The sequence below is a fragment of the Heloderma suspectum genome, chromosome 13 (assembly GCF_057233095.1).
Source record: "Heloderma suspectum isolate Gila_16-S chromosome 13, 16-S_ref, whole genome shotgun sequence".
NCBI lineage: Eukaryota > Metazoa > Chordata > Lepidosauria > Squamata > Helodermatidae > Heloderma > Heloderma suspectum.
In genome coordinates this window covers 26,563,468-26,589,895 of record NC_139470.1, presented here as the reverse complement: position 1 = coordinate 26,589,895, position 26,428 = coordinate 26,563,468, and the positions used below count along the sequence as shown (strand labels likewise).

Below are 26,428 nucleotides of genomic sequence, written 5' to 3'. Positions count from 1 at the left end.
TTGCCTTTAAACAGTTATCAGCATAGAGCATTGTACAGATGTCCCATGGCCTCCCTCCTCCACCTTCTTCCTCAGAATTCACTATTCTCTTGAGCTGTCCTGATCCTCACTTCCCTGTCCTTCCTATGCTGTTTTTAGGGCAGTTCCCACATTCTTATTCCTAATGGAGATTGGAAACTGTTGGGGGTAGAGGCAGCGTCTCTTCAGTGGTTCTGTTCAGCATAAAGCACGCTTGTGTGCAGCGAACATTCAACAGCAGCAGTCGTAGTCCTTGCCCCGACAACATGGTCTGGTAGTCTTGAAAAATAATCTTACCCCCAAAGATCTCTGGCTTCTTCTCTGAGGTTTCCTGGACGATATGAGGCCCAGTCTAGCTTCTCCACAAAATAAAACTGTTCTGGACTGGACACTTTAGATTGCAGATGAGCGACTGCATGAATGAATGCTCCACCATGGGGAGAAGAATCCTTACACACAGAAAAGCTGGCATGTCAGAAAGCTAGACTTGACCCTCTCTCCTTGATATTTGGCTTTTGATGTGCAGGAGCATTTAACCAGGCAGTTCCTTGTCTGCAGTGCGGACCGCCATGGCTTAATCCAGGAGCAGTTTTGCCCTGCGACGAGCAGTTTGATCTAAAACAGGCCTTACGTGCGGCGGTTTCTAGGGGCTGTAACCGAACGTATTGGTAAGTGGGTCAGCTGTCCTAAATTGGTCCACAAGCAGAAGGATGCAAGCTAGGAAGCCAGAGGGATACCCTCCGCAACCACAAAATAGAAACATTTAAAAAAGCGTAGTTGTTGCTACGAGCAGTAAATGGAAGGGATTTTCCCCAGATTGATTGATTCATTGATCGATCGATTGATTGCATTTATACCCTGCCTTTTTTCCTCTTGCAAGGAACCCAAGGTAGCTTACATTATCCTCCTCTCCATTTTATACTCACAACAACAACCCTGTGAGGTGGGTTGGGCTGAGAGTCTGTGACTGGCCCAAAGTCACCCAGTGAGCTTCCATGGCTGAGTTGGGGCTAGAACCTGGATCTCCCAGCTCCTAGCCCAACACTCTTGCCACTACACCACACTGGCTCTCAAGTGTTATTATTATCCCAAGGAGAGGATGATTTGTCTCTCATCCATGTTGAATCCTTTGTTGACCGCAGTGGGGTGGAAAGGGATAGGGGGAACCTTTTCATCCACCTTGGCGTTGAACATCTACACCAGCAAAAAGCCTCCCATTGTGTCAGGAGTGGGTATGTGTGCAGAGAGGGCTCTGGTCTTGCAAGTCTCCCTAGGTGGGATACAGCTCATTGCAGGGGCCCTGTTGGAGAGGGAATGGGCCACCTGCTGTTAGTGGGGCAGATTTTGCTCTCCCTGCAGCAGCGACCACAAAGTACAGCAGTTTTTTTTCCCTCCCAGGACAGGAGGACATCTGTGTAGTCTCACAAAGTAGAGCATTGGGGACATCAGTGAGATAAACTGTTCCCTGCCCCGGTGGCCCCAGCCTCCAAGCCTGCTCCTATCTGTGCAGCTGGGTTCTGTTGCCTGGTCACTTGAGTGTGTGAATGGGACTGGGTGGAATGTTAGCAACACGCCCTCACCTCAGTAGTGAATTCTGTGCCTCTGTGTTGATGGAAATGGAGCCAAAGTGGGGCCACTGAGAAGAAGGGAAGTATCACCACGCTCAGGAGGACCTTGAGCGCTGTAGAAGCACAAAAAATATATTTTAAAAAACCGCCAAAAGGGATAGCTTACACACACACACATACACACACACACACACTCACGTCTGCAAATCCAGCTGAGTGAGGACTGACCATAGTCAGTGGACCCAGGAGCCAGGGAATCTTGTCAGTTGCAGGGAAAACTGAAATCGTGAATTGGCTTGCTAGAGCCCTAAACAGCTTATAGCAGCTTTCCAAAACCTGGTGCCCTCCAGGTGTTTTCGACTTCCAACACCCATATGCCCCAGCCAGCATGGGCAGTGGTCAGGAATGTTGGGAAGTTATAGTCCGAAGCATCTGGAGGGCGCTCTGTTGAGGGATGGCTGGCATATTGTATGCTGGAGGAAAGCACTGCTGCCTGGAAGCTCATCACGGTGTGGTGCTGTGCTCAATTTTGCTTGCGCGGCAAGAGCAATCTCTCTCAGGCTTCCCTGCTTTTCGTAGCTGTGGCGCCATGTGACCCTAACTGATATATCACCTTTTAAATGAAAGGGAATGTGTATGGTTTGTGAGTGGAGATCTCCTTTTGTAAATGCAAGGAGTTGTGGCAGAAAAGCACATCAGGACGGGGGGAACGCAGAGCCTTTCTTACGAACATAAGAAGAAGCCCGCTGGATCACAGCAAAGGTCCATTTAGTCCAGCATCCAGCTTCCTTTGGGAGCTGACTGGATACCTCCAGATAAGCCCGCAAACAGGACATGAAAGCAAAATCCTTCACCTATTATTTTTCTCCAGCAGCTGCTATCCTGAATATGGAGGTTCCGTTTAGACATCATCTCAAAGCCTCCTTTCCCATATTACTGATCCTCTTTGAGGCTGCTGAAACTAAAAAAAAGTTGAAACACACGTTTATTTTAAACCTCTCATGCTGAAAGTGTCCTTGCTTTGCCTTTGTGTGCCTCTCTGCTTGATTGAGCTGCTATTTAGAATCATTCTTTTTGTTTGGCGCTCCATTCTTGTAAATTAAGTGATGTCTGCATTTGTAAAAAAATTATTTGCTGGGTGTAGAGAAATCCTTGGATTGCCTTTAATATCTCTCTAAAATCTCTAGGGTTTTGTTTTCCCTTTAAGCTAGAGATAACAGCCTTCTATTAAAAGAAATCCTGTAAGATGCTGGTAGACCAGCCTTCCCAAGCTGGTGCCCTCCAGATGTTTTGGACTGCAACTTCCATCATCCCCAGCCAGCATGGCCATTGGAAGGCACCAGTTTGGGGAAGGCACTGCAGTAGACAGAGATTATTATATGCAAGGAATGTGAGCTGTGGGCTTTGCTTCATCTCATCTCTGGTTTATTTTGATCTCTTTCCTGTCTCGAGAGCTCTTTCTCTCATGTTACTTCCACAGGAGCCCTGAGAGGTAGGCCAGTAGTTTCAAACTTTTCAGACACGAGAGCTGCTTTAAATCCCAATCTGGAACATAAGATCCCCATCTGATTTTTTTTTTTAAAGTTATGTGTCCTGATGAAAAGTAGGTGCTTGTATCATTAATATGTGTGTAGAAGGGGGAATTTAGGCAGGTGCAGCTTGATATGCAGGAGTGGAAAAAGCTAGATTTGCCAAAATTCCCCTCCTCTGTACACGTATTAAAGGAGTTCTGCATCAGATCATGGTGGGGTGTGTGAGGATGGAGGTGGGAATGCCTGTTTCCTATTTAAAGAAAATAGTGGTGCCACTGACACAACCCACCTCTGGTTGGGGCAAGATCCACCAGCTGAGAAAGACCAGGTCATTAAACTAAGAGACAGTTACTTGACCAATATCTCCCATGTCCAAACTCAGCACATAAGAATGTAGGATTAGGCCAGCATCCCATCTAGTCTAGCCGCCCATTTCTTCCAGCGGTCAGCCAGATGCTACCCAGAAGCCCATGTGCAGGGCCTGAATGAGGTTTACCCCTCCAGCGACTGGTGTTTGGAGGCACATTACTGGAAAACATGGAGGCTCCATTTAGCTATTGTGTCCAGTAGGGTCTAGAGACGTAAACTTTCCAGAAATTTTGAAGCCATGGAAAAACACCTGGGTTTTTTCCTGTTTTTTTCTGGAAAAAAAACACGGAAATTTTGGGAAAAAATGAAAAATAAGCAATACTTACATTTTAAGCACTCTTGACAGATCTAAAGTCACTTTGTTGCTTTAGGTCACTCTTTCCCAACCTGATGCCCTCCAGATATTTTGGACTTCAGCCCCTATCAGCTCAGGCAGGATGGCCAATGGTCAGGAATGCTGGACATTGTAGTCCAAAACATCTGTAGAGCACGAGGTTGAGGAAGACAACCTTTATGTTTCTAAAGTTATATTATGTATAACATCATTTGCTCATAAAATTAGCATTGTGTCTGAAAACTTTAAAAAGTGAACTCAATAAATTGGTAATTATTGTCTGAATAAACTATAGTTTTAAAATTTAATATACCAAACATGATTAATTTTATGAGCAAACCAAGTTATAGATAGCATATTTTAGATTCTTAGTTTATGCCTGATTAGAGGGAACTTCAGCAAGTAGTCCCTGAAACATCTGAATCATCCTATTAGCCAGAAGAAGCAGGAAGAACTGGAGGCAGTGGAAGATGGGTCCAGAAACACAGAACAAAACCCAAACTGTCAAGAATGTACATTTTCTTCCATATTATGATATTGTGACTCTATTCACATGTTGGGAAATGAGCAGGACTTGGAACATCCCAAAATGTCTATCAGTGAAAGATACAGTGGATCAATAATTTTAATAAGAAATGGAAGAAATAATTATGCGGAGAATCTTTCATAGAGGATTAAAAAACGTTTTCCCCCATGGCTTCATTATTTCCAGACATTTTTCATCTCTAGTCTTTCTGTAAGTCTTCTTATTACATACTTTTTAGAAATCATTTGGGGGGCAGTAAAGGCTTGATAACAATACGTAAACACATTGTCTTAAATTTTAAAAGAATGTATTTCATAATACTTTAATTCTGTAAACCACCCAGAGAGCTTTGGCTATGGGGCGGTATAGAAATGAGGATGAGGATGAGGATTTTGTACACTTTTTTAATTGGAGAACTCTGTTACAAAATTTGGAAAAGTGCAAATGTTAAAGGATAACAGGTTCAGTTCGCATCATGGTTCGAAAGAGTGAAATTATGTAAGTTCACATTAATATGGGAACTGAATGAATTTCTCCCCCATCCCTAGTGGCAGCAAAAGTTGGTTATGCATTGTGTGACAGCACTGACTGCTGTACCACTCTGGGGCTTCTCTTTTTGTCTGTCAATACTAGGATTTGCCCTTACCAGCCTTGCCTAGTGAAAGCTTAACTCGCATCTTCCCCCTTCACTTCCTGCAGGGACAGCCATCAAAACAGATCTCATATCAGCCTGCATAGCAAATCTTTTCTTTTAATCAAATAATGAGTGATGTCTACTGCTGTGACAAGAAAATAATCTCCTGCACATACAAGTTAAGGAGACCAGCCCTTAGTAACTGTCGGGTCTGGCTTAGTGCCCGAGAAAGAACATCCAGTTAGCATCTCAGTTACCTGCAATTAATATAGCTCACAAGCCCACCCCCCCCCCGTGGAAAGTTCTCTTGTGCAAGTCCCGTTGCACAAGAGCACGACAGAGAATGTTCTGAGGGTTTATGCCCCCTGGGTTAGAACTGTCAGCCTGAATTTCACAGTGTTGTAAGGAATCCACGACTGGGACATTGGTACTCCAGATTTCACAGAGGACCTCTTTGTGTTTGTTTTTTATTTTGCTGGTTTAGCCTCAAGCCCAGAGCAGAAGACCTATCTGCATTTGAGACTTCCAAGTAGGTTCTTTCCAGGTACTTTGTGTGTGGTGATGGGATGGTCGTCTCTAATACTAATGTCTGCATGAGCTTGCCTGTGCAAACCTGCTGCTGCAGCTGCCTTTCAGCACCACAAAACCCAGCCAACGTGATGCTGGTGGGAACCTCTCCTCTTTCTTGGAGTATTTGGGTGCATCTGCTATGGGTGCATCTGCTATGCAATTGATACCTTGACAAGGGTTGACAGAAGCAGACTTGGCATTGAGAATGGAGGCAGAGGCTGAACAGTTTTAATATTACTCCGCCTTCTGTGCTTCGACACGACTCACAGTTAAATAATACAGGCATTGGGGAGACGCTTCCAGTCTTACCATACACCCAATGGTAGAGGGTGCGCATACACCAGTGGAGGGTATTTGCGCATCTTCCATTGTTGCAGAGCAGCACATGAAAGGGGTGCTCCGCATGAAGATCTCTGTGGGCAGACTTGATTATCATAACTCTGCCACTTCAAAAAGCCTATTTAGGGGACGACTGCACGAATTGGATTTGCACACCATTGCAAATCACGCTTACACATCTCGGCCTTATTCTATGTGTTTGATCAGGAAGGGAGGGGATGGGTGAGGAGAATCACCACCCTGTATCAGTAGCCACAAGCTGAGGCTGCTTTGCATCTCTTCTCCCATCCGTCGCACCCCCCCGTTTTGCACTTGGTGCAAAATGGTGAAAAATTAATCGTTTGAAACCCTCTGAGGCTGCCACTTGACTCCCTAGTCAAGCACTTCAAAGCAGCTACATTGTCTTTCGAAGCATTCAGAAAGGTGTCCCTGCTTGCTGCTCTGCACCTCTGCTTCCCCTTCCGCAGTTTGCTCAATAGACTCAGCCGGCTCTTGATGAAGTGGGAGAAGGGGGAGCAAATGACAGCCAGCATCACGTAGGCAGGAAGGCCACTAAGAGCCTCCCTGTGGGACCTGAATTGGAGCCATTTGCCATCGTTGGCACATCCAAAGTGCTTTTTTTAGGGCTGTGTGCTGGAGCAAGTGACTTACAGATTGCCCTCAACGTGCTTGCATCATACAAGAGCATCCATCACTGGATAACGGCAGCTGTCATGTTTCACACAGCCATGCTGTTGCATGTCACATTGAGCTTGGCAGTATGAAATGGCTACCTTGGGTCAGACACCTGCCAGTGAAAGCATGTGACAGCCTTCTGTTTGCCAGATTCAGATCACATGGATTTCTTTGGATCACCTCTCCAGTTTTGGCCTTGTTGTGTTCATTTCTCTTGAAGCCTGCCTGCCTTTGTCAGAATCATTCATATTTCAGGAGTTGCTTCTGTCTTCATGCTGCTGACCGGCAGCCCTTTCTCGTTGGATGCCCCAAACCCCAAGTCTTAGCATTGAGAGATTTGAACAAACAACCTTGATGGCCACCAGAGGCACCACTTGCTTAGATGTAGGTTTGCGATTCTTGTGGAAGACACACTTTTTTTTAGAAACACGTGCCAGCACTTCCACACTTTTGCCTAAATTACGAAAGGCTGCCAAGTAGAAACTCCATTTATCTTGAACGATGCTGTGATTCAGTTGTAGGAGGTCTTGAGTGCACTTTGTGCTATAAATGCATCCAGCTATTGTACCAAGATAAGCTGCATTCTGCAACGGGTGTAAATGTTCTTTATGCGTAGCTTATTCTGCGCTTTTCTCTGTTGAACATAATTCGTTCTCTTTCTGCTTACCATAGAGACAAACAGGATAGTAAAGTCTCATCCCCTGTGAGAAATCTTATTTCACAACCCCTCTGGATGTAGAAGCTTTTCCAGGCATTGCCTACCCAGCTTCAGGCATAATCATCAGGACTTGATTTTAAAATCATCAGAAACTTGATTTTAAAATTCTCAAGAGGCTGGATTCTGTACAGGGGTGAGCAACTTGTGGCTGTCCAGATGTTGCTGGACTCTAGCACTCATCAGTCCCAGCCAACTTGGCCAATGGTCAGGGATGATGGGAGTTGTAGTCCAACAACATCTTGAGGGGCACAGGCATCCCACGCCTCTATACACCTTGTCACATTCTATGGTTTTCTGGAATTGTGGCATTCCCTCTTTCTTGTTGCAGAGCCCTAATCTGAAAGGCAGTTCAAGTTGACTTCCTTGTCCAGGTTTTGATGTTAGCTACGTTGTGGTCATGCTTCTACTTTGCTATCGGTGTATTGGGAATGATGAATCTATTTGACTTGGCAACACGTCTGTGTGTGTATGTAAACAGTTATGAGCCATTTCTTTATAGTTTGATACTTGAGATTATCATTTTCCAGCCCCACAGCTAAAGAACCTTACATTATTCAATTCCTGCCCTCGCTAAACATTGTGTTGATTCTTTTTGCACCTCCCCGCAGGATTTTAATTTCTCTCTGATCAGTGGTTTTCTTGCATAATCTATACACTACTCTGACTAAACCACAATTAACCAGGCCTGCATTTTTTTTAAAAAATCCATATATGTCTTGAGAGGAGGCATCACTATAGAAGAGAGATGCAAGCCTCTTGTGTTAGCCATAAAGATTTTCTACTCTCCTCCTTGATGCTAGAATTGGCAGTGGTAATGAGTTTTTGTTCCTTTGTATGAACTGCACAGACCTGTTGGGTTTACCCTCTTGACTAGCATTAAGTGGTACAAATTGTATGTTGTCTGAAGCCTTCTCTGTTCATGGAGACTGCAAAGAAACCTCTCATGCTAATCTTTCTAGGAAAAACAAACCCAGAAAATGAGGAAGAATTCAGGTCGTATGTTATATAATGCCATCAGTGTACAGTTGCATGAGCAAACCAACAGGTCTCTGCCACATGGGGCTTACAATCTACATTTTATGCAGCCTTTGGGACGAGAAAGGCATGGTGCAATAAAGGATGAATGTGAGCAAATTCATTCATTTCTTTTATTTCATTTCTATACTGTCCGATAGCCAAAGCTCTCTGGGCGGTTCACAAAAATTACAATACAAAATACATACTAAAATTTTAAAAACAGTGAAAAAGCAAACAAAACAAACCCCAGTTACAATATAATATTGGGACCTGATAAAACACAGACATCAAAACTATCAACATATTCCATCAAATGCCTGGGAATAGAGAAAAGTCATGTTAAATAGCATGGGGGACAGAACTGACCCCTGCGGAACCCCGTGCTGGAGAATCCACAGGGCCGAGGAATATCCCCCAAGCACCACCTTCTGGAGCTGGCCATCCAAGTAGGAGCGAAACCACTGCAATGCAGTACCCCTCACTCCCAGCTCAGACAGCCACCCTGGAAGGATACCGTGGACGATGGTATTGAAAACCGCCGAGAGATCAAGGAGAATCAACAGGTTTGCACTCCTCCTGTCTCTCTCCCAACATCATTCATCATACAGGGCAACCAAATGCATTTACACAGACTTGGATTTCATTCAGGCGGGTATACAGATGAAGGGCGTTAAATCAAGGACTTTCTGGAGGAGGTGGGTTTTGAAAAGGGATTTTGTCAGTGGGACCCTGTCTTGGTTTTGGGAGGGGGTTTGCTTATATCCCACCTTTCCCCTCTAAAATAGCACTGAAGGTGGCAAAGAGCCCTCAAAATAGCGCTCAAGGCATTGCAGGTCTAGGGGAAAGGAATGTGATAAGGCTTGTTGTTTGGCTCCCAGGTTTGATCTCCGAATTATTTTGAGAACCTCTGCATCATCTGCAGTTTGGCCAAAATCCAGCGGCAAACATGGCCCAATGGAAATGAGGAGGTTTAAGGAGTCTCTAGTCCGGATAGAGGCCTCTCTATAATTAAGCCCTGATGCAGGAACAAGTGCTGTTTTTGTGACCTCTGAGTTTTCTTATCCACCTTGGATAAGTTTTTCATGTTTAATTATGTGGTTAACATGCTAATCCCTTTTTATGAGCTCTGTGGACACAGCGCAGGCATCTCTTCTGGAAACTGATTTCCTCCTTGTGTAGCATGCTGGCTGCACTAATTCCGGCTGGCTGAGCTTCAGGGAGGCTTGTTACTTTAGACTTCAGAAGAATATAAGAGACAAGACTTTCTCTTGAGGGCTGTGTGTGCCCTCTTTCTCTCCCCTTGACTTCTAGGGTTTCTCTTAGACCAGCCTGATGAATCAGCAAAGAATGCTCAGCAAGAGCAAGCAGAACTTGGGGCTGCTTCAAGCTTTACTTTTTCAAACAGAAAAGGCATCTGTTTTGCCTCTGAAGCAAGAAAAGAGGAGGGCCAGCCATCCTTGCATGCTCCTTCTTGCTTGTTTTCGTTACAATTCTTGACCCTTTCAGAATCTAGTTATTCTCATCCAGGAACCCAGCCCTTAAGAAAGGTTCTGGTGTCATGCCACCAGGGTTCTGGAGTTTTAGCGGGGCCAGCCTCATCATGGAGCGTAGACAGTTCTGGGCAGATGGCAGGGCTCATGCCTTTTAAAGGGCTCAGTGCCCACCTGTGGTGTAATCTGGCCTTTCACCTGGGATGGCATGACAAGGACAAAAGCAGCAAAAGGAGGCCACCAGTTGTACCGTTTCAGGCTGTGGGTTCTGTCAGTACTCTTTAGGGTTCTGCTATGGGTCAGGTTAGGTCCGGTTTGTCGGGAAGCAAGATTGGAAGAGATCAGCACCACGGAAAGCTCCCAGTGTTGGGAGGGTTGTCTGTTTTAACTAGGGATGGACGGACTCACCTCCACCCATCCTCACAGGGCACTCGCTGAACTGCAGCTCACCCCTACTTGCCGTGCGAGCTGCTGGATGGCCCAGTAGCCACCTGTCCCCATTATAGCTGCCATTTACGCAACATTATATTTTTGGAAAGCCTCGAACCACCATTTTTGTGCAAAATGGCAGCTTACCAAGGGAAAGGGCAGCTGTCAGGTGCTCGCAGACTGTGTGGTGTTCGGTGAATGGGCCTGGTAAGTGCATGGCAACTCAGCGAGCGGGGTCCAGGAGGCAGCAGCTGTGGCACGCAAGGGTTCTCAGGGCCAGAGTCTGAAGATGGCAAGGCAACCACCCCTGGAAGCAGGGGAGTCAACCCCCAGGATCTTTCTGGGGAACTAGGCTCTGGGGAGGTGGAAGCCTTGTGATACCTTTCCATGACCAAACCCTCTTCCTGAACCGTTAACTTGGGAGCCTCCACTGAGGACAAGGGGTTGAGATCCTCTGAGGCCGAGGATTTGGGGTCCTGGTTCATGGCAACAGTGGTCCATGATGAGCACTGTCCCACATTTTGCATTGCTGCAGAACCTTGAGATCCAAGATTCAGTGGTAGCAAGGTTAGTGAGAAACGTGATGTCAGAAAAGCACTTTCAAAAGTAGAGCATCTTCAGGTATTTGGTTCCAATGAAGGGTTATGCTTCATTGCATATTGCTCCTGTAGCTTGGTGGCAAGCCTTCAGACAACAGAGCCTTTGACTCGTTTTCTCACCTGCCTCAAATTCCTCCATCATCTGCAACAAGTAAAACACTGATGAATGTTTGAAAATAGACCCATGCAATCAAGGAATAACCTAACGTATGAAATAAGTTTCTCAAACTTCTTTCAATTCATATAAACCTTCTGTTTTCTGAAGTCCATGAAACTTGGTAGAAGTTTACAATCAGAAGCTTTGTATCTTTCAGATACTGATTAGAGAACCAAACTTGAGTTTTACTAGTATTTTCAAGGTGCAGTATTGTATGAATAATATGGAACCATGAAAGCCTACTTTCTGCAGAGTTACTATGATAGCTGCAGCCTGTTCCTCTGCATGTTTACTCAGAAGCAAACCCCACTCAGTTCAGTGGGGCTCACTCCCAATTAAATGTGCATAGAATCTTTTTTTGGGTATAATTATGTTCTGTTATAAAATTCATTGCCACCCCTTCATTGCATTTTAGGAACATTTATTTTCTGAGCTTTTATGGGTTTCTACAACTTTTGATCATAATGCTGAGACCTACATGCTGTTTCTAAGCTCAGATAATAAAAAAATTCCTTTCTTTACTGCAATGCTGATGGTCTTAATTTTCAGCCGTCATTTAATTCCCCCCCGCGGCAATTTTCCCAGCTGGCAAAAACTAAAGATATATTTAGGTACCATTTCTAACCTGGGTCTGTTTGCAATTATTGTTTGAATAAAACTTAGGCATTTATACTTTTATATTTCATAAATATACAAGGTGGCACCATTTTATGTGTCAGTCGCATGATACATTTCATGTTCCTTTTGTTAAGAAAGTGAATATTGCATAGTTCAGTTTTCCCCCCTCCCCACTCCCCCAATTTGTTTTTCCAAAAATTGGGAAACAGCTTTATTCCATAGCTTCAAAGAATCCTAAGCACGTGCAGTCCATTTTGCATATCCTGCAGCAGGGCCATCCCTACCATTAGGCAAAGTGAGACGGTTGCCTCAAGTGGTAAATGCTGGAGGGTGGGCGGTAGCAGCAAGGTGTCGGAGCACACAGTTGTGCTTCTCCTAAACTAGCCTGCTGCCCTCTGTTGCCCCGAAGGCGGATGTCCCATTGTCCCTTATTAGATTGTAAACCTGAGGGCAGGGGCCATCAAGCTACTTACCTTTGTAAACCACTCTGGGAGGCTTTTGGGCAGGCTATAAATACTACAAGTAGATGAAGTAAATAAATTGCCAGAGTTGAAGTAAGATTAAACTACTGGTCTGGCCAGCTTATGAAGATAGAATTGGGGGTGACCGCAAAGTGTCTTGGGCCATCTGTGCCCTCTGTTGTCCCTTATAATAGCCTTGCACATTCCAGCATTTACTGAAAAAGCAGAGGACAAGTGGGAACCACTGGTTATCCTCTGGTTTACATTGGTACTTCTAAGATTGCCATTGATATTGGGCTAGATGGCCCATGGTCTGACTCTGTATAGGGCAGCCTCCTGTGTTCCACCACTGCCCATAACCGTAGCTAATGCTAGTATATCGATTAACATTAGATCATGTCTTGAAGGTGGCAGGGAAGGGGGGCAACTGAAGGGGGGCAACTCTCATTACACATAATGAGAGACAAGGTGGGGGGAGGCATAGCCTGATCCCACAGCCTGCTGTTGTTTCTTAACCACAGTTGAAAGAAGGGGTGCCATTTTGTTTGTGGTTTGAATGATGTATGTCAACAGCCCCATAGGATTTACTGCTGGTTATGTTGCTGGCCTGAATGTCAGGGTTTAATTACTCCAGGAATATTCAGAATAAGCAAATAGATGTGGGTGTTGGAAACCAACATGTGTGCAGTCCCAGCTGTGCTGCTCCAGTTCTCCTTTTGCTTGTCCTTCTGACAACTTGCTTTGAAACCCTGGTTCAAGGCCTGTCACTAGAGGAAGCTTTCCGAGTGCTGAATTTCAGATATGTGCTGCACAGAGTTATTTGACTTTCCTCCCAATTATAGTGCGGAAGCACACCCATGAAAGCTTCATTTGCAGGGGGAACCCTGGGAAGATAAAAGTGGTATTAAAAGGAGGTGGCAGAGACATCAGGGTGACCTTCTCTACAAAAGATGGTTTCTGTATAGTTTGCCAGCGACAGGTAAATGAGATGCCGTAAACTTTTTATGCTGCTGAAATCGAAGGCGCAGCTACTGGCACAGATAAAGGAAAGGTGGATGGTTTAATATTCATATTTTGTAAGGGCCTAAGTAAATGTTGCGTGCAAATTTATGCAACGACAGCTTGATGTCATCGTCTTTTTTTAGTTTTTGTTTTGAGAAAAGCTGCTTCAGACAAACTATTTGGAGTAGAAAGCATTGATGGGGTACTTAAACCACGACTTCAGATGAACCCCTTCCAGATTGTTTTCTCTCCCCCTGCTTCTGTTTTTAAGCCCATCAGGGTTAGTTAGATCCTAAGGCTCTGGTTCCTCTTTTCCTGTTCTAGATCAAAGGAAGCCCCCTCTGAGGTTCTTGACTCAAGCTCCAGATTAAGAGTTGGCTTTGTAGCCCCTTCCTCCTGTTTTTTTCCTCCCACTCAACCATAATCTCCAGCTTTATTGGGAAAGGAGTCTAAATGGATTTGGTGGTCTCATTTCAATTCTGTGCAATTTTTCAAGGCCCGCAAAACTTCTGTGCCCGTAGTTATTGAGATAGCTGCTGTAAAACTGGTTTGACTGCAATGGAGTTATTGGTTAGTTAAAATCAAATAAAAAACTAGGACATCTTGAGAAGAATGCAGGAGCCCCAGCCAAGAGGATCAAAGAATGTCCCTCTCTTTCCTTAGATCTTGATCCCTTTTGAGTCCTCTCTGCTCAACTGCCTTCCTCTCCCTCCTGACATCTCTTTTTATTTATATTTTCTTTGATTTTTCTGGTGATGCATTGTACAGTCCATTTTCTATCCTCCCTCCCTCCCTGCAGGAAGGAGATGATCACACAATACTGCCTTGCAAAATCAATTTTCTCTCTGTGACAAAAATGTAATTTGCTCTTAATCACTCCAACTTGCTTGCACAATTTTGCTGCATGTACATGCAGATACACACACACACACACACACATCCATATTGAAGGAAATAGCACACATCTCTTTTCTCATGTCGTGTGTGCCCCCCCCCCCCCCCCAGCCCTAGCCTGTAGCTGCAGAGAAGGAACAGCTTGTGTCTGCCCAAGTGTTTGGCTGCGTGTGCAAAGAACCGACAGGCGCAGAAGTGGTTGGGACAAGTATCTGCTTAATTTGAACTGCCAAGTTATTTGGATAAGAACTGCTGAGTGAGAATGTGGGAAGCAGGTAGCATTTGCAGAAGCAGCGTCCCTCTGCAGACAGCAGCGTAGGAGGGGCTGGCCACCGAAGTGTGTTAGCTGCTACCAGTGATTAGCCGCATGCAGGGAAGAGTGAAATTGGTAGTTTCCAGAAAGCCAGACAAGATGCCTTGCCGTAGGAATGCCTTGGGACAAAATTCTCTGCTTTTAAAACCCACCTGCCCCAGCGACCAGTGCCCTAGGTTATTAGGAAAGAGAGTTCTTCCTTCCCATCTCCCACTGATGTACACCCATTGCCGGTTTTGAATCCCCTGGGCGTCCTCTCCACAAAGGCCAGGCGAGGCTCCGGTCTTCTTTTTCCTGCTGGACTAGACATGTCAGCCTCCGTTCTATCCTGCACTGTCTGGATGCAGCTGGTACGTGGCGGATCCCAGCGCAGCTCTGAGCCGCCTGCCACAGCAGGGTGACTGTCAAAAGCGCAAGAGGAAGGCTGACGGGTGAAGCGCCAGGCAGGCTTGAAGCAGATGCACCAGAGCAGGGGAAAGCCAAACGCAGTGCATGCCTGGAACTCCTTTGCCACCGAGAGACCCCTTTGCGTTTCCTCTCTTGAAGAGCCGCTGTGCTGAGAGCAGCACTCCCTGCAGGGTCAGAGATGGAAAGCGTCCGCCTGCTCAGCCAAGAGCAAACTGCACGCGGCCAACTTTAATTGGATGCGCAGCAGCAGCTAGAGGAGAGATGTGGGTCAGCCCCAGGGTCTGTTGGAAACTCCCCAATTTGTGAGCTCGCGCCTGAAGCTGTCGGGAGCCGTCCCACTCTCTGGTTGGCAGACACGACGCAAATACAGCCTGGCGCAGCTCCGCGGGCTTCCTGCTGGAACTCCTTGGGCGGAATTCTACCTTTCTAAACTCCCTGGAAACAGGCACCCCTGCGATGTGTCATTTAAAGCCTTCCTCTTCTTGATTTTCCTTTCCTCGGGCACAAGCAAGAGGGTGGGAAGGATGTTTCTCCCCCCCTCCACCACCCAGTCCAGATTCATTTTGTTTGGGATGATGATTACATGTAAATCCCACCTTTGTCCATCTTGCAAGGAACCCAAGGCAACCCCCGTGGTCCTCCTCCTCTCCACGTTAGCCTCACAACAACCGTGTGAGGTAGGTTAGGGTGAGAGTCTTTGGCCTCAAGTTACCCAGTGAGCTCCATGGCCGCATGGCCTTCCCCGTCCAGCACTGTGGAACATGGGCTTCCTCTGGCGTCCTGGTAGTGCAGACCCACATGCTTTATTTGCCAGGGGCTGGTGTGGGCTTGAGGCATCATCATGTCCAGAGGGGCAGCTTCTGCAATACCTGATGGTCCACGGGGGACAGAAGTCCCAGGCCCAGTTGTAGCATGGCTAAGCAGTTCTATAGAAGTCCAGGAGATCCTAAGACAAGAGTGGGCAACTTGTGGCCCTCTAGATGATTTGGCCTACAACACCCATGGTCCCTCATCATTGGCTATGCTGGCTAAGGCTGTAGCCTACACAACTTGTAGCTGTGGGAACTGTATGCCACAAGTTGCCCACCCCATCCGAAGGGGTAAGAGGGCTACAAGTTGCCCACCCCTGTCTTAAGGGGTAAGCTGTGGAAACCTCCAAGCAGGGTCTCTCTTTTTTCCCCTTTATAGCTGCCAATTCCTGCTTCGAAAGGTTGATTGGAGAGCAGCATTTGGGCCTGTAGCCAGGAATGTTGTGGTGTGGGGACCCGAGAGGGGGAGGAAATCATTATAGAACTGCCAATAAATGTTAGTTCTTTTTAAAATAGGCCCAGGCGCCTTTCAGCTATCCCAGTGTCTTTGTAACATGGGAAACAGCTTCCCGGTTGTGGGGTGACTCTTTAGCTTGCCAGGTTGGGTTGCAGTACGCTGGGTCTTTAATAGGTACAGTCAATTTCTGTGTGTTTGGTCAGGTTGGACTTTCCTCATGTCATGTTCCATTGCATTTATATCCTGGTTTTCCCCCAAATCGGTCGGTGCCCTTCGGCAAGCCTTTCGCTTAGTTCCCATCGGTTGTATTATTTATTATTTATTTCTAAAATTTTATCCTGTCCTTTAGCCAGAAAGGTTCCCAAGGCAGCTTACAAAGATAAGAAATAACACAGTCCCTGAAATAACACAGATTTTATAATCTAAAAGCCATGACACAAAAGGAAAGGGGGACTTGGTTCTTAGTTGCAAAGTTCAGCACGTCAGAGACACAGTGGAAAGGCTGCTGCTTCCTCTCCCTCTGATGGCCTCAGCAGTGACAGTTGGTAGCAGAAGTGGGGGGGCTCTCAGTTGGCACTGTATCCTGAGGTTAACACTGCCCTACCTCACAGGGTTGTTGTAAAGTGGCAGAATTGGCTGCAGAATTCAGCTTCTGGAGAAATAGAGCTTTTTTCTTTATTTCATTTAACGGGAGCAAGGTTCTCACCCTTATCGCTGCAAATATGTGCTTGAACGTGTGTTGACAACGCCTCCTGGAATCCCCAAAGGGAGAGGGGTGGTGAAATAAAAGCTCCTGGTGGGCAGAGGTGGGGATTCCATTCCCCTGTGTACTTCTTGGTCCCTCCCTCCATCTAGCAAAATAGCATTGTGAATGCTTATTGCAGCCTTCCCCAACCTGGTGCCCCCCAGATGTGTTGGACTGCAACTCCCATCATTCTCCTGTTGGCTGGGGATGTTGGGAGTTGCAGTCCAGCACATATGGAGGGCACCAGTTTGGTAAGGCTGGCTTACTGCTTTATCATAAACTAGTAAGGATTGCAGACTAAATTATGCAGAACAAGGGAAACGATGGAGGTTTTCTTAATGTATAGAGACCAAAGAATGCACCCTTTTTTGCTGCAGAATCTGGATTACCTTGCTGCAGAATTATTTTAGTTAGATGCAGAGTATGCACAGTGCTAATGGAAGCGGGGGGTAGTTCTAGTGGAAAGCCAGCAACAGATTTCTATTGTAAATAGTTTACTGGACTAAGGGTGCAATCCTGTGCATGTTTAGACAGAAAAAAGTCCTACAACTCCCAGCATGCCCCAGCCAGCTCTAAACATGCATAGGATTGTGCCTCAAGTCTCTCTTCTTCCGTGTGTAAAAAACAGGCTGTAGTTTATGCTAGGCTTTGGTAAGCCAGTGTCTCTCCCCACCCCATCTCCCCAGGGAGCTGCCTGCTTCTGGTGATTGTGCCAGCCTGCAGTTGGTCTTGATGTTATACTTGGTCCTGGAATCCAGCAGCCACTTGCAGGGAGAGGCAGGAGTGAGTTGCCACCCAATGGAGGCAGGTTCCATTCCCGTTCTTTCCTTCCTCCGTGCCTGACCGGTGTCAGAAGTGGCAGGGATTGCAGGCACTTGCTACCCAAGGAAATTTGCAACGCACAGCAGAGCAAGAACCAGGCAGCTGCTAGCTGGGCCGGCTGAGGCAGCAATAGGATAGATTCCAGCAGAGGGCATTACGCCTCTGCGGTAATTTCCTCTGTGAATCAGGTTTTCCCAACCAAACGGGTGCATGGGAGCCTGCTTTTTACCAGGTCAGATTGCGGGTCCATCCCTGCATTGTCTCCTCGGCCTGGCAGTGCCTCTCCAGGGTCTCGGCCAGAGGAAGGGTTTTTCCCATTGCCTATGACTTGACCCTTTAGAGTTGTCAGGAGATTGAACCTGGACCTTCTGCATGCAAAGGAGGGGCTCTGCCATCACGCTGTAGTACTGTGAGGAATAACTCACCACTGCAAGACAGGCAGGTGGAAGAGCAGGGAGGCCAGCAGCATGACTTACGGGCCTCCCGTGTTTCCCGTAAGACTGCGTTTTTCAGCAAAATGTCAGCACCTTGACCGAAGTCGCTCACCGTGTAGTCTGCCTGTGCCAAAATGTTCCCAATTAATGAAACTCCTTTCAGATGTGCCCCTCCTCGTTTGCTAATCCGGAAAGCATCATGTGTCCCAGGATGCCTATTACAGAGACTGTAATCAAATACGATAATTATCTCATAAGGTCTATAATTGTTTCCTTTCACATCCACATTCCTGCAGTAGCACAAGAACATTCCATGTATGTCTCCTTTTAGGGGCTGCCTTTTTCTTTTAGCATCCTCTGTGCCACTCATAAATTGCTTCATTCACTGGTGGGGTGTCCTGTCTGCCCTGAAGGAATCTAGTGTAGGTTTACATGAGAAAAAGCCAGACCGGTTTCAGTTGTCACAGCTTCTTCCTAAGCATCTTGGAATTGTAGCTCTGAGAAGAGGAAGCTGGGAATCTCATAAGAGAAGTCTATAACAGGGGCCGGCAGGTGGTAGATGGGATCTGCTGGTAGATCTTTGGGTCATTTGTAGCTCAGAATCATAGAATCATAGAATAGTAGGGTTAGAAGGGGCCTATAAGACCATCGAGTCCAACCCCCTGCTCAATGCAGGAATCCAAGTCAGAGCATCCCTGACAGATGGTTTGTGACTCCCAAGTGCTTAACAACAGCATGAATACAAAAAATCCATGAAGACGTTCATCCTACCTGTGAATGAAGCAATTTATTGGTGGCACAGAGGATGCTAATAGAAAAACAGCCAGCCCGTCAAAGGAGTCACACAATGGATGAGGTATGACGTAATTGTTATACTTCGCTGTTCCATGGACAAGTTCAATATCTTTGACCCTCAGTGTTCCCCATCTATAAAATGGGACATTATGCTTATTAAGACTAGTGCTGCCATAGGTGCCCTTGTGCTAAAACATGTTTATTCCATCTACAGAAGCCAACCAGATTGGCAGTTTGCTCTTATTTCAACACTACCAGCAGGGCAACATTCTGTGCCAGAGGACAGCAGGCTAGCTTAGAGGGTGTGGGGCAGGCCACCTGGCACACCAAACTCTGCGCTGCAACATGTCAATGTTGCCCCCCGCCCACCCACTGCCTGAGGCAGGCGCCTCACTCTGCCTAATGATAGGGCTAGTCCTACCCTGTCTGTCAGTCTGTTTCCCGCCTCCCAGCTGAGCAGAGCAGACCAGAGCAAGCTGGTCCAAGGACTACAGAAGCAAGCAAGCTCCTAGAGAGAGAGCGACCAGAGCGAGCGAACAGAGGGAGCAAATAGGAGTTGGCCAGGGGAGTTGCAGTGGTTCAAGAGACAAAGGAGACATAGGCAAAGAGGTAAGTGGGCTGCAGGAAGCCCAGGGGGCTGTCCTTTATCCTTCTGAGTGGCTATGAGCTCACCAGGTGCTTCTGAGAGCTCCAACTGAATTGGGGGTGTGTGGCCTGAGTACTTCCAGCAGCTGAGTGGGCGGGAAGCTTCAGTCTGTTTCCCACCTCCCAGCAGAGCAGAGCAGAGCAAGCTCCAGCTGGTCCAGGGACTACAGAAGCAAGCAAGCTCCCAGAGAGCGAGCAACCAGAGCGAGCACACGGGGGGAGCAAACAGGAGTTGGCCAGGGGAGGTCAAGGGGGAGGCCCCTAACATTTTTTTTTTCATTTTTTCATTTTATATTATTTTTTAACTAACTTTTTTCATTTATTTGTCTTGTAACACATACTTCCACACCAGTGAGACTCTGCTTTTAACCTCTGCTGAGTAGAGGAGCAGGCACAGGCTAGTCTAGAACAATCACAAAGCTAGACACAAAAAGGGAAAAGAGGCAGTGGAAGGACAGGACTCTCCAGTGGTGGTGACCTGCAAGGTGTGTGCAATGTTTGTTTTCTTGCCTGAGAACAACATGGCCTACACCTGCAACAAGTGCAAGTTGATCACGCTGCTGGAAGAAAAAGTAAGTGGACTGGAGCGGCGACTGTCGACCCTCCGGGGAATAAGAGAACATGAAGAGTTCTTGGACAGAATGGGGGAACTACAGCACCAAAGGGAAGACCAGAAGCTTGAAGAGCAACAGCAAGATGAGGCAGTGGGAAATGCTGAGGTGAAGAAAAATGGAGTAGAGGATACTCCTTGGAAAAGGGTGACAGTTAGGAGAAGAAGAACTAGACGCCACTCTGCACCAGTGGAAGCAGTGGAGCTGTGGAACCGATTCCAGGTACTTGTGGATGAGACTGGAGGACAGCCTTCAGAGGAAGGATTACAGGGGAACCTGCATGAAAGTGAGCAAAAGGCTGAAGGTCAGTCAAACAGAGGTGATGAAACCCAGGCCTACAACAAGAAGAAGAGAAGAGTGGTAGTAGTGGGAGACTCCTTGCTGCGTGAGATCAAGACCCAAGTATGTCGCAAAGACCCGTGGACTCGCCAGGTATGTTGTCTCCCAGGAGGACGGATTAGAGATGTGACTGAAAGGTTGCCTGCACTCATAAAGCCCACTGACAGGTATCCCTTTCTTCTCATCCATGTGGGAACAAATGATACCGCCAAGCGGAGCTACGAAGAAATCACGTCAGACTTTGAAGCTTTGGGAAGGAAACTCAAGAACTTTGGGGCCCAGATAGTTTTCTCATCCATCCTTCCAGTAGTTAGAAGAGGGATAGAAAGGGAATGAAAAATACTCCGAGTGAATGACTGGCTATGAAGGTGGTGCCGACGAGAGAAATTTGGATTCTGGAACCACGGGCTATACTTCCTGGAAGATGGCCTGTTGGCAAGGGATGGGTTGCACCTCACAAAGGCTGGGAAGAATGTGTTTGGCCACAGCATGAAGAACTTCATCAGGAGGGCTTTAAACTGAATCCTATGAGGAAGGGAGATATAATGTTGGGGGTAACAATGGACGTAGGCGCATGCACTGTAACGGGGAGAACAGCTCTGATAGCGCCCAATAATAGTCTTCAGACACATGTAGGAAGAAAGCCAGACTATGAAGCACATGGTCTTGATGTCTATATACTAATGCCCAGAGTATGGGAAACAAACAGAATGAACTTGAACTCTTAATACAGGAGGGAAATTATGACCTGATAGGTATAACTGAGACTTGGTGGGATGACTCTCATGACTGGAATACAGCAATGGAAGGATATAACTTGTTCAAAAAGAACAGGAGGAACAGAAAGGGAGGTGGGGTTGCACTGTATGTGAAAAATACATAACTCTGCACAGAAATACAGGAGGAGGAGCTTGGTAGCCCCATCGAGAGCATCTGGATCAAAATAAATGGAGCAAAGAATAAAAGGAACCTGGTGGTCGGAGTCTACTACCGGCCACCCAACCAAGGAGAAGACGAGGATGAAACGTTTGAAAAGCAAATAGTCAATGTTTTAAGGAAGCATGATGTAGTAGTAATGGGGGACTTCAATTTCCCCGATATTTGTTGGGAGACAAATTCTGCAAAACATGGCCCCTCCAGGAAATTTCTGACTTGTGTGGCGAATAACTTCCTCCTACAGAAAGTAGAGGAAGGAACTAGAGGATCGGCTATCCTTGACTTGATCCTAACCAACAGAGATGACTTAGTGGATACAGTAGCAGTTACAGGAACTCTGGGGGAAAGCGACCATGTTGTACTTGAGTTCTTGGTTCTAAGGGAAGCAAAAGCCGAGTGTAGTCAAACGTGTACCCTGGATTTTAGGAAAGCTGATTTTAATAAACTCAGAGCAATGATCAGTAAGGTCCTATGGCAAGCGACGCGAATGAGAAAAGGAGTCCAAGATGGGTGGGAGCTTTTAAAAAAGGAAATTCTCAAGGCACAATCACAAACAATTCCAACAAGAAGAAAAGGTGGAAGACAACAGAAGAAGCCAATGTGGCTTCACAGGATGACCTGAAAACAAAAAAGGACACATATAGGAAGTGGAAGGAAGGCCAAGCAACAAAGGAAGAGTACAGACAGGTAGCACAGAATTGCAGGGATGGCGTCAGGAAGGCTAAAGCTGAGAACGAGCTGGGGTTAGCGAGGGATGCTAAAAACAACAAAAAGGCTTTCTTCAGCTACATGCATAGTAAAAGGCAGAGGAAAGAAATGGTTGTTCAGCTATTAAATAAGGATGGCAAAATGATAACAGATGACCAAGAAAAGGCAGAGGTGCTCAATTCCGACTTTGGCTCAGTCTTCTCCCAAAAGAGGGTCTATGACCCCCCCCCCCCCGGCAAAGGCGAAGTACAGGCTGAAGGGGCAGGCTTGCAGCTGGAGATTGATAGGCATATGGGCAAGGAACACCTAATGACTTTGAATGAGTTCAAATCGCCAGGGCCAGATGAACTGCATCCTAGAGTAATAAAGGAACTGGCAGAAGAACTCTCAGAACCGCTGTCTATTCTCTTTGAGAAATCATGGAGGATGGGTAAAGTGCCAGATGACTGGAGGAGGGCTAATGTTGTCCCTATCTTCAAAAAGGGTAAAAAGGAGGAACCTGGGAACTACAGACCTATTATTTAAATAGTTTTGCCTGTGCAAAAATATTGGCTGATATATTTAGTGCCCACGGTGGGTGACCTTTCAGGGAGGAACCATAACCCTGAGGTAGAACACATCTGCATTGTATGTAAAACATCCCAGGTTCCATCCCCAGCATCTCCAGTTAAAAAAAGATCATCATCATTCTATTATTATTGTTACTGTTATTATTATTAATTACATTTATGTACTGTCCAATAGGTGAGGCTCTCTGGGCAGTTCACAACAATTACAACACGATACAATGTAATATAAGACTTCAAAAGTTTAAAAGTAGCATATAAAACCAAAGTAAAACCCAACAGCAGTTACAACCTAGATCAGGCTGGTGATGGGAACAACTTTGGAGAGCTGCCGCTAGACAGAGCAGGCAATACTGGGCAAGCAGTTTTGACCTGGTTTAAGGCGGCTTCCTGCTTATTTATTTATTTACAGTATTTTTATCCTGCTCTCCAGCCAAAAAAGGGTTTCTGGAATGGCTGACCATCATTCGGCAAAAAAGGCAGTCCCTGGCCATAGGCTTACAGTCTAAAAAGACACACACAAGGACAAAAGACACACACAAAGTGGTGGGGAGGGAAGAGGCAAAAAATTATGTAGAGTGTGAGCTGGGCTGATGGAATGGCCTTGCTTCCCTCTCATCTCGCGTGAGAGGAGCCAGTCCAACTGGAGCAGGTCCTGATGTTTCCTTTGCCTGCTACTGTCTCCCTCACTCCTCCTTCTCCTTTCCCATAGGGTAGTTAGTGTCAGTTAGTCTTGGGGATGATCCAACTGGAGCAGGCCCCAATGTTTCTTTCGCTTGCTCCCGCTCCCCTCACTCCTCCTCCTTTCCCGTGCTTGGCTTGACTGAGTAGGGACAAGTTATTCTTGGTGTGCCCAGCTTCTCTAACATTTGCCGTGGTCTTTGTGACCGACTGGCAGGCGCTCTCTTAGGTACTCGGTCTGAGGATGAGGTTCCTGGAGCAGGGTTGTGGAAGAGGCAGCTGTTTTGAGAGCTGGCCCGCAGTTGCGGAATTCCCTCCTTTAGACATACAGGGTGTTTCAAAATGATGGACCCAATTTCAAAGCAGTATATTTTACGATGGCAACATGTTACAATTACAACAAAAGTTACAAACAGTTTAATGAGTTACCAAGTTTTACTAACCATTTTATAAATGCTCTGTGTGCCCTCCACCTGCTGTACGGACAATATCGAGACAATAGTTGAATTCGCGGGCTACGCTGAAAACTCTCTTGAATTCTTCTCACGTTTTCCTCTGAAGTGCGTGGTCGCCCTGTGCTCTTCCCCTTGCATAAACAGCCTGTTTCCTCAAATCGTCGGCACCAATGACGAATACTCTCTGGCATTGGTGGATCAATGCCAAAACGCCGTTGAAACGCACGCTGCACCGCGATTGCGGATTCAGTCTTGCTGAACTGCAGAATGCAAAACGCCTTGTGTTGCGGGTTCGCCTTCTTGCCAATGAGTGAGGCTAGGGGCTGTTTGTGTGCTGAGAGAGGCATCTAGTGGTAATCATTTGAAACTCTATGCCCCACCCTTTCAAGTGGTAAGAGTTTCATTCATGGGTGGTTCGTGGTTGCAGAGATATAGCGATTTCAAATCAGGTTCATCTTTTTGAAACACTCTGTATTTGCGGTTGAGCTTGGATGCTTTCTGTACACACTGGGGGAGAGAGCTTTCAGCAGCTGGGGTTAACCAGGCATGGCGGCGTTTCGGTAAGCTGCATCTGAGTCAGTATTTTATTCTGAAGGCTTTATTAGAGTTTTAAGCGTTGCCACTTGCCCTGGGGCTTTTGGGGTGGCATAAAAAGCACTATTAATTAATAATGGGGTAGGAAAAGCCGAGAAGCAGTGGCCAAGGGCGGCCCAAGCAAACGGCCCCCAAGCGAATCCTCACTGTTGAACTTGCCAGGACAGTCTTGCTTTGCTGTGCCTGTCTCTGCGATGTGACCAATTGGCAACGGCTCTTTTAAAGCACATACACCTCAAGCAAAAGGTGCACACATGCACGGCAGACTCTCTACAGGTGTCTCAGTAGTTGATTGTGGAGCCAAAATCCTTCCGGCCCCTTATGGTGTTTTATTTGGCTGCAAATACAGTTCTGTGAGCCTGCTCCCAAGAGCTGCTCTTGTATTGACAACACGGAAGACGCTTTTTGAAAATGCGAAATAGCGTTCTTGGAGTGCGAGGCATGTCTTCTAAGAAAACATGGGCATGTGTGTGTGTGTGGTGGGGGAGGCATGATCTTGTCTCTGCCTCTCCTCAGTGCAAGACTTAATGGGGCTACCCTCTGTTGTGGAGCAAAGACATTTTCGCAGTCTGAGGCCTCCACCCCTGTGCTCTTTTGCACAATGCAGACATCATTGGGGGCAGGGGAAGCAAGTTCCTGCAGTTCATACTGGACTGGGAGGCATATTCAACACAAAGGTTCTGAGATCCCCGTTACTGCTGAGCCCTCTGTGCTTCTCTGATGACCAGGGGAACAGGGGAGCAGCGATCTCCCAACTTTTCAGCTTGTGGTTGGTGAGAGCACAAGCAACCCACGTCTGCCTCCAAACGTCTTGGTCATCTGCTGCACATGGAAAGATTTGGGAGCAAAGTGATCTTGCAGCGAGAGGGTGTTGTCTGTCCTGACAGTGACTCCCCCTCCCCACCCTTTTGCAATCGAACGTTCCTGCTGGAAGAGCAGTTGGAACAGTGGATTAGAGCACCTTTCCCCAACCTGGTGCCCTGCATGTGTGTTGGACAGCAACTCCCAGCATATAGCATGGTTGGCTGGAACTTGCTGGGAGTTGTCATTCAGCACATCTGGAGGGCACCACATTGGGGAAAGCTGGATTAGAGGTTGCGAGTTCTGGACTCAGCTCAGTGGGCTCCCAAAATGCCCAGGAGCCCCACCACTGCTGCTGAGCTGGTATGACTTTGGAGCAGCATCTCTTCTCCAGAAGGTTACGATAGTGGCAGAAAGAGCAGTCTTTGCTGACTTGGGCCCTGAGACGTGGCTTGGAAGCTGACCCCAGCAGCAGGAAGCAAAGCAGAGCTGGATCCAAAGCACAGCTGGGGAATTCAGACAGAGAGAATATAGTGGAAATTCCCCACCTGCCGGTTTAAATGATGCATTGGTGGGTGGTCAGACTTCCAGGGGAAAAGTTGTTCATGTGCGGTGCAGTCACACAGTCTCAGAATTGATGGGTGACCAGTCTGACAGCTGCAGCTCCCAGCTTCCTTTGGGGTCTGACTGAGCCTGCTGGTAACTTAAGGCCAGGAAAAGCAGGTTGTACTAGGGATGCCCATCTCTGGGAAATCCAGTTCTTATTTGGCTCGACAGAGTTCTGCAGAGTGCATGGCTTGCTTTTTGTCAGCGAGCTGAACTGCAGGCTGTTCCCTGAACGCCAGGAACTTTTTTGCGCAATTTTTGTTTTCTGAGCAATTTGTGCAGTTATGGCCAAATGTACGTAATTTGTGCAAATTCAGCCATAATTTGCACACTGTTCTGAAATTTGCACAAATTGCTTAGACATTTGTGCAAATTACAGAACCTCCCCCCACACACAAATGTGCAAAATTCCCAGAAAATCCACAAACTGGCCCGACTCACTGCAGATTGAGTCGGGCATCGCAATGGGAATCAAAATGAAGTCCTGGGGGCTGAGCCTAGGAAAACCCGTCGAACTCCATTCCCCCAAATGGATTTCTCTGACATCCCTAAATTGTACCTGTGGGTTGTTTGGACTGCCTTTATTCCAGATGGGCAAGGCAAGGCTGAGGGCATATCATGCTAGGGTAGCAGGTTCAGCCCCTCTCTTGAGAAATGGGAAGAATTGTAGTTCATGGTAGACCACACGTTCTGCATGCAGAGGTCCCACGTCCAATCCTGAGCATCTCCAGTTTAAAAAAGGACAGGTAGCAT

The 26,428-nt window shown here is 46.7% G+C and overlaps 1 protein-coding gene across 15 annotated transcripts in view; it reads left to right on the top strand.

The window, feature by feature from the left end:
- NF2 (NF2, moesin-ezrin-radixin like (MERLIN) tumor suppressor) overlaps positions 1 to 26,428 on the top strand; it is a 104,285-nt gene that overhangs the window by 71,799 nt on the left and 6,058 nt on the right. For 3 of the 15 annotated variants that reach the window (XM_084819369.1, XM_084819377.1, XM_084819374.1), the window contains one exon: positions 5,466 to 5,510. The exons of 4 other annotated variants lie outside the window; for them this stretch is intronic. In XM_084819369.1, coding sequence (XP_084675495.1) covers positions 5,466 to 5,501 — 36 coding nt within the window. In that variant the 3' untranslated portion in view covers positions 5,502 to 5,510. Of the gene's footprint in view, positions 1 to 3,441; positions 3,447 to 5,465; positions 5,677 to 8,242; positions 8,421 to 18,947; positions 18,967 to 26,428 lie in introns of those variants that run through there. 8 more of the 15 variants (XM_084819375.1, XM_084819380.1, XM_084819371.1 and 5 more) reach the window with 6 other exon arrangements.